At 37.6% G+C, this 8,810-nt stretch overlaps 1 protein-coding gene across 1 annotated transcript; it reads left to right on the forward strand.

The window, feature by feature from the left end:
* Positions 1-4,454: 4,454 nt before the first annotated feature.
* On the forward strand, positions 4,455-5,399 carry LOC139426171 (uncharacterized). The gene has a single exon (XM_071183963.1). It carries the CDS (start codon positions 4,455-4,457, stop codon positions 5,397-5,399), a length of 945 nt encoding a protein of 314 aa, XP_071040064.1.
* Positions 5,400-8,810: the final 3,411 nt, after the last annotated feature.

The raw sequence follows: 8,810 nt of genomic DNA on the forward strand, positions 1-8,810 counted from the left end.
GTGGCCCACACAGCTTGCTTCATTGCTAGCAAATTGCCTGTATTGTTTCGAATCGCTAGACCATAATACAATTGAAGCTTGTCGATTTCTTTCTCAGTCAACCGTCCACTTCCTCCTATCGATTTGTCACCGCCCAACTTCTGACCCTTAAGGTTTTGTTTTAGTGCTCGCAATCTTGTGCCCATCCTTTTCTCCACATGCCCAATGCACTCCAGTTTTTCAACACTAACATCATCTCCATACGGTTTTGCTTCGCACACAGCTTTATATGCCCTTGAATCCCCATCACCAAGAAATTTTACGTATCGAAGGTTATGTAAGGATTCGGATCTTTCGAATATTGATACTGCACCATGCGTTTCCATAGCCCCACTATTCCCGTAAAAGTTAGCACGACAAAGAAAATCATGCTTTTGTTTGTTCTTGCATTTGCAAAATCTGGACAACACTTCAATGTCCAGTACTTTTCCTACGTCAACACTAGTTGCAATAACTGAACCATTCATTGAGACATGCCCACGTCTTTGCCACGTGCCATCTATTGCAACAGGAATGTCTTTGGAATTGCTAGCTGCTTCGGCTTCACTAGCCGCATCACTCATACTCTTCATAGCGACACTTTTTATTGCCGAGCCTAATTCACTTGTGACTTCATCAAATCTGTGTGGTGGAGCAGGTAAGTTCATTATTCCACAAAACATTTGAGCAGCTGCCTTCCCTTTTCCGATGCTTCTCATGGCATACGTTAATCTAGTATTAACTTCATAAATTTTTGTGTCTCTATTGTTGCACACTTTAGATGAAACTTCAGTATTTAAAAAAGACGTTTTAAAATCACACTGCTCACAGTAAATAGAAAGTTCAGATGCAAGTCCTTGAACTTGCCTGGAAAACTTTAGTTTTATGCTTTTGTTTTTGCAAGTTGAGCATAACACAGAATCATTCAAACAATTAGATAATAAATTTAAATTAATTATTTCATTTGCATTATTATTATTCAGAAATGATTCATAATCATTTACATGTTTATCCAGTTTGATTTTTGACGCCGATTCATTCAACTCAATGCTTGTAGATGAACACGCTGTTTTGCAATGAATACCAAACGATTTCCTTTTCGGCATGTTTATAACTAAATAGCTAATAAATAATATACGAGGTATATCCACAAAGTAAGTTCCGTTTGCTTACATAAAAAAAACGTGTACAGATACAGAAATTATATTTATTGCACAAAAATCTACATCTGTGAAACTAATTTTCGACATAGCTTCCGAAATTTTGTAGGCACTTGTCATAGCGTGGCACAAGTTTTTGTATTCCTTCTTCATAGAAGGTTGCCGCCTGTGTTTTCAACCACGTAGTAACATGCTCTTTCAGCTCGTCGTCATCGTTGAAGTGTTGAAAACCAAGGAAAGATTTTAAGTGTAAAAAGAGATGAAAGTCGCTAGGAGCGCGGTCAGGGCTGTACGGAGGATGGTCAAACACGTCCCAGTCAAATTCCTGTAGGAGTTCTTTCGTCACGTTCGCAGTGTGAGGTCGGGCATTATCGTGTAAAAAAACAACACCTTTTAACAGTAATCCTCGGCGCTTGTTCTGTATTGCGCGGCGCAATTTCTTAATGGTCTCGCAGTTAACACGTGCATTGATTGTTTGGCCTCGTGGTAAGAAATCAATCAGCAAAATGCCTTTTTAGTCCCAAAAAACCGTGCACATGAGTTTTCGAGGTGTCAAGATTTGCTTAGGCTTAACTTTCGTTCGTTCTAACCTAACTAAAATTTAATTTCGATAACTCCGGCTAGACGGACCAGAATGATTAGCATGAAATAAACTAATACGAGCCATCGAATAACGAAATAAAACTAAATTACCAAAATAGACTGTTTATTAAAAACTTAAAAATGAAAAACTGATTTAGAACATACTTCAAACTTCCAAAGTAGTTGGGAAAAAAGCTCTGCTTCCTGAAACTCGCTTAAGGCGAAAGTAAACTGCTGTAGCGAAATCGCTAATCCAACTGAAGCAAGCAAAAATATTCTAGTTAGCAAGAGTTTCAGAGCGCATGCGTAACAAATAAGAAAAGATTTCTCCTTAATAAGTTATTGTTAGAAGATTCAACTACGGCTGAACATACAATTTTTTTATATTTATTTAAAAATTAGTACGATAGATAAAACAAACAATATTAACAATCAGATATATATAGAATTAAATGTGTTAATTAGTTCCACAAGGATATAAATTAAATTGACTGAAGTGTTCAATAGTTAAAAAAATTTTAAATTATATTAAATGGCACTCTGAACTCATTTGATATATTTCAATAAAATGATAAACTATATTGATATTTTCCTATCAGGTCAAAAAAAGCGGAGAATCGAAATTTACACTTAATGCATTGCATTTTATAACTTCGTTTTTATATTTCAAATTAATAACTAAACTTGTATTTATTGAAAATTATTTAACAAATTATTCCCAGAGCGTCAGTATAAATATTATCTGAACATTAATTCTTAACACATAAACTCAAAATTATAAAATAATACTTACTTTCTATATCCAAGAAATCATTATTATCTTGTTTTTAACGGATAGGTTAACCGAGGCATCGATAAGTATCTCTCTTCCATTTCCGTTGACTGGAGGCATGCATTTTCTCCTCCTCCAGTTAACCTTAAATGCTTTTTAGACCTTAAATCCACTTTAGAAGCTTTTTTGTTTAATTTTTTTTTTAATGTTCAAGTAACATTGTCGTAATTGCAGGACAGTTCTTGGATTGACTACAGCAGTTTTATTAAACTGCCCCGCAATCTCCACGAAAGCTTCGGCTTTTTTAGCAGATGTTACTTTATTTGTCTCCTTATTTTCTATGATTGCAAGCCTTGGTTCCACTAGCTGCATCAGCAGTTCTTTTTCAGTCACTGTAAAATATAACTTTTGAGCCATGTTAAATTAAGAAGAAAAAAAAAGAATAACTTCTAGGAATAATCAAGCATGCAACATTAGGAGTAAACAAGCAACTGAAACACAGGACTTGACCTATCGGATGTTGGAAAAAGTTCATTTGATAGGCACAAATGACTGGACAGAATTATGCTTGAAATATTGCAGTACAGATTAGGTTTTTCAGGGTGAGTAACTCAAATTTGACCCGGATTTGGTTACGCACACAGAAACAAAAGATGTAAAATAATGTGAAACAGAGAAAAAAAAGTCCTTTACACGCACATAAAAAAACTAGTAGCACAATGTTATGTGCCTCACAGTTAGAATATATAAGGATCTTGACTAACATTATGATGAGGGCTGGTTGTCAGATGTGTATGCATAATTTACCTAAGATTTAGCGACATGCATACTAAGAGGGCATTTTCACCATAGTAATGGTAAATCGCAGGAGGGATAATAGACAATAACAAATTGTCATAAAATAGTATAGTATCAACAAGGGAGTCATATAGTTATACAAACCACACAGAATTAAACAGACATTGTAATAAGAATAAGATTGTTCCCTAAAATGTAGAAATCAACCACATCTTGGGATATAACTCACCATACTAGGTCACTGTGTATTAAGGCCGGAGCTTACAACTGGACGGATAAAGGAATGTACAAAGGGAATCACATTTGTCAAGCATTACCTCACCTCTCCAATTTATAGCGTATTTAATAATCAGGTTATCCCTAAAAGAAATATATTCTAGCCACCGAGCTCCATCGAAATTGTAATAGCCANCGCACGCTTCTACGTTACAACAGCGGATGGCGCTTATGAAGGAATGGCTCTTCTCAACGATATCAGCGACCAGAACAAGGCTTCCAACTATCTATACGGCGTTCAACAAGGATTCGACGTGCTACTCATTCCCATTCACAAGAGAGCTCAAATGGATAGAGGCGAGCACTGGATGCTAGGAATTTACGAAGCAAGCTATGGAGAACGTCAACTATTAGTCTGCGATCCAGTCGACAACCCGCTGCCCATCGATGCTGTTTTGAGAAAAATACTGCGACACGTTTTGAATACCGTTGTTACGAATGAAAAGCTGAAAGGATGCATCGTGAAACCTCGCAACGCTTACAACCACCAAGATGACGCGTCTTCCTGCGGAGTTTACATCGTCTTTTATGCTCGACAATACCTCTCTCATCGACGCCTTTTCCTGGACAAGAATTTTCAAGAAGCGGATGAACGGAAGCAAATTTACGAATTCGTTGTGAACAGTGACCAATTGAACATGTCGGGACCATCTGAAGCCGCATCTTTCACATCTTCGACCAATATGCACGCTTTGAATATCCAAGACCCGATGATAACGCCGTGGCGCCCGACAAGAGCAGTCAAGCAGCGTAGCAAGGAATGAATCTCGGATATATTGATGGAACTTAATGCATCTCAACGAGAAAAATACCGCGATTATGAAAGACGCAGATGAAAAAACGAAACAATGAGGGGCCGCAACATTCGCCTAGAGGAACAACGCCGCCGTAATGAAAGACTCCGTAGAGCTGCGAAATCTCGGCCTGCATCAACCTACAAAAATGCTGCAACTTCCGACGTGGAATATCAAAGTCTTGGTTCATTTAACGTCGCTTGCATCCACGATGGCGCTTTGCATTTCCCAGAAGAAAGAGTGAAGAACAAAATACACGTAGATTCATTTGGCGATTGCTGCTTACATGGAAGAATCAAACTACCAATGCCCGAATTTCCAAACGAATTAGAGCTTCTATTTGCACGACAACACCGCCTATCGGAAGAATTCCACAGAAGGATCCGCAACATCGACGCCTGCTTTGCACTTGCCTCATTCAAAGTCGACAACGACAGAACCGTCAATCAACATGGAATCTACGCGTTTATCGCCGGCGGTCAAGTCCATCACAAGATCAACCTGGCAACGCGCCCGACTCAAGACCCGCAAGGTGGATTTGAACAGCCGAAGTTTGCCCAAATGTACTTCCTGGACCCGGACGAGGCTACAGCTGCGCGATCTGAGCTCAACCGAGAGTTAAGCCAAGAACTATTGCAACTACTCGAGGAGATCATGCGCTTTAACAACCCGTTCGCCCAATCGTTTATGATGATGAGAGAAGTGATCGAAGAAACCCACCAACGCTCAATCGCAGCTGGAGTACAACCGCCCAATGTTCACCTCGTCTTTACAAACCGTGAAGGCGACGATCCTCGACGATTCAACGCACCAGTTGTAAACGAAATAGCCGCAAACCTTCGAATTCGTCGGCGTGCTTCTCCTCACGACGGTCTTCGTGCACGGAATGCTCTACGTCGCGTTTTCAAGAGTCAAGCGTCAAAGTGCGTTGAAGGTCGGTCCTGCTGCCTCCTGAGAATCCAACCCATATCCGAAACGTCGTATGGAAGGAAGTCCTGAACAAGAGAAACTCACCAGCCGCACCTGCCTCTCCGACAAGAAACTACCTGGACAACATGGAAGACTTCGCAATCGATGATTAATGTTTATTATGTTTATGCTGTTATAGGTTTATAATATGTCTCTTATGTATGCATATATGTTTGGTTTTTCTAAATAAATTTGTCAAAAATATTGAACTTCAACGCACTTCAATCTTTACACTGCTCACTTTGCACCATTTCTTTAATTGTATAATTTTTTGTTATCAATTAAATTTTATTTCCTATGACTTTTCAAACTTTACCTTTGTATAGAATAGTTCCCTTTCCAAATTCTAACTTTGTTTAGATAGTTTACAATGGTGTGCACTTTAACCGGTTATCTTTTCACCAATGGTTTCACAAATTTTCTTATGGCATGTATTGTTTTGATAAATCACAATTGAAAATTTAAATCCTCGAGTTAGCTTCGATACCTGTTTTCTCCGAGCGGAGCTCGGTCACCCGCTGGTAATTATTTAAATGATGTTTTGTTTTTAATTAATAAAATTTAAATTAGGTATTACTGATATTGAAGAGAAATTTAAGTTACAGAGGCAAGATGAGGAAATTTTAAGGATGGACGAGAATAAAAATTTAATATAAATAGAATAAATCTATTTATTTGATAATCTTTTTTTTCTTCTTTACTACATATATATATATTTTCTTTTTATATATATATATAATTAACTGTATAGTAAAAATTAAATCCAGTGAGAATAAAAATTTGAAACAATTTGCCCGCATGAGGACTGAAAAGCATTGCCTCTGAAGTGGCGCTGCTTTCGCCCTGGCGGCGAAAGCGACCTTAAATATTATAATGAGCTGCTGCGCTAGACGGCTATGGAAAATAATAAAGTGACTCTTATGTCACCCTAGCGGCGAATCGGCAAATAACGAAGGAAATTAAATTAGATAATATTGTGGGGAGTTAGTTGTAATCGACCATGTCTACCTTCATCTATGAAAAGGTACCCCAAGATTAATTCAAATTAGCACGTCTTATATACTACTAGTGAATTTATGTTTAAATTTTCGTAGTGATAGTTACGCTCAATACTCCCCCACCAGAATTTTATTAGGGATAGAATTCGATGAACAGATACCACTAGTTGCTGTGCTTGTGAAAGACCGGGAGAGCTGGATTTAAGGTCACCGGGTTTTTGAGTGCTGAATGTGAGAGGTATATTAACTTCACGGCATAGTAGTCGCTTCTGTATTGCCTTTAGCAGTCGAGGGTATGTAGGCTGCCGTTGTGTATGATCGAGACGAGACTGAGCAGCAACAGCGTTAAGAGATGGATAATTTCGCAGTCAATGTGGACAATCCATCGAAGTTGGTGTTACCATATCCAAGTGGGCGTTACTGCGTGTTCAAATCACGTCCGAAGGTCACCAATGTTTGTTTAGACATTGATGTTAGACCAAAGATGTTTAGACAATGTCAACCTTCATCTATGAAGAGGTACCCTTTGATAGATGAAGGTTGGCGTAGTCGTCAACTCCGCCACCCACATTGGTGACCCGGACGTGATTGAAACTGAGCTGATTCAGGGAGACGCTGAATCCATAGCGCTTTTAAAAATTCGTCTGATATTTTTTTTTGTCTGCGAGATTGCGCATTTTACATAGTAAGTGCGATGGTTTATCATCCCCCAATACGAGCTCTGAAAGTAAAGCTTTGATCCTTTTCTGTTCCGAATCCCCTTACTCCTCTGCTGGTAGATTTAATACAATATCACTAACATATGATAGTGTTTCCGAAACTATTCGTGAAACGGAAGATTGTGCTTCAACGTTTACGTACCATTATTCTGGAGCTTTTTCCCAAAAGGCGGGTAGCTTAATTCCTACCGCATGTACTTCCGGCATTTCTACCGGCAAAGGACTATTTTCCGTAGACATAACGTTAAATAAAAACGAATGGAATACTAAAAACTATCTAAGTAATGATATTGAAAAACTTCTAGCCCATATGACCATAGCGTGGGGCATAATACATAATTAAATTTAAATTAATTGAATTAAAAATTAGAAAAAGATCAGAGATCGGGGGGTCTGGGATTTTGAAATCTTAGAATTGATCTGGGCCTATGTCTGTTATAGGGGTTATGTGGATCATAAATGGGGAGATTTTTAATTATATCATTATTTGTTCGATCAATTTCATTCTTGTCTGATTTTGTCACCTCTGACATACCAGGGTGACTTGGTTATTAGTTTAATTGTTTGATTTTGTAGAGATTCTAGTTTATTTATTTTGGTTTTATGGGTATAGCTCCACAGGGGGGATGCGTAGGTGAAAAGTGAACGAAGATAAGCTTGGTAAATAATAATTTTGTTATTAAGATATAATTGTAATTTTCTATATAATAGAGTGTGTAGTTTCGCCGCCTTAGTGGCTTTAAATTTGCTTGAAGTAATTTTAATGTGTTTGTTCCAAATTAATTTTATGTGGAAAGTAACACCTAAATATTTGCATGTATCAGACCAAGGCAGTGTTATGTAAAATAGGGTAATTGTTGGGTATTTTTCTTTTATTAGTGAATAGGATGGATGTGCTTTTCAGCGTTAATTTTTATCCTCCATTTCATGAATCATTCTTCGAGAATATTAAGGTGTTCATTAAGAAGTGTTGTTAAATTATAAATGTCCTTGTGGTGTGCGAGGATATAAGTATCATCTGCGAAAAGATGTAAATCAGTGAATGGTGTGATGGGTATGTCATTAACGTAAATAAGAGATAGTTTGGAACCTTGGGAGACACCTGCTGAAATTAATTTAATACTAGAATAGGTTTTATCAATTCATACTTGGAAGGATCTATTATGTAAATAAGAGATGATTAATTTAATAATGCTCTGAAGGAATTTAAAAATAATTAATTTGTGGATAAGGCCCTTAATCCAAACACGATCAAAGGTTTTCGCTATATCAATTGAAATTGCTCCTATAGAGTGGTGTTGTATTAAGTTATCAGTGATGGTCTCCCCGACTCGTAAAAGTTTGTGTACTGTTGAATGATAGCTACGGAATCCGTGTTGTTGTGGTATAAGAATTTGTTGTCATCTAAGAATGTATTAATTCTACAAAGGATGACTGCCTCGACTATTTTGCTAATGGTCGGGAGGAGGCTAATGGGTCTATAATTAATAGACAGGGAGTGGTTTTGGAATAGGAACTATGGCTGCATTTTTCCATGTCTTGAGAAAGTAAGATAGGGTTAGACCGCATTAATGATAATAGTGATCCTGAAAAGATAATGAATTGGGAGTGATTTTAACATTTTGTTATTAATTCCGTCTATGCCTGGTGATATGTTTTTCAATTTATTGATATAGCTACTAACCCCTGAAGGTGTGGTAGGGAGAGAGGGTTTTGTGTTGTCC

This window comes from Parasteatoda tepidariorum, chromosome 8 (assembly GCF_043381705.1).
Source record: "Parasteatoda tepidariorum isolate YZ-2023 chromosome 8, CAS_Ptep_4.0, whole genome shotgun sequence".
Classification (NCBI taxonomy): domain Eukaryota; kingdom Metazoa; phylum Arthropoda; class Arachnida; order Araneae; family Theridiidae; genus Parasteatoda; species Parasteatoda tepidariorum.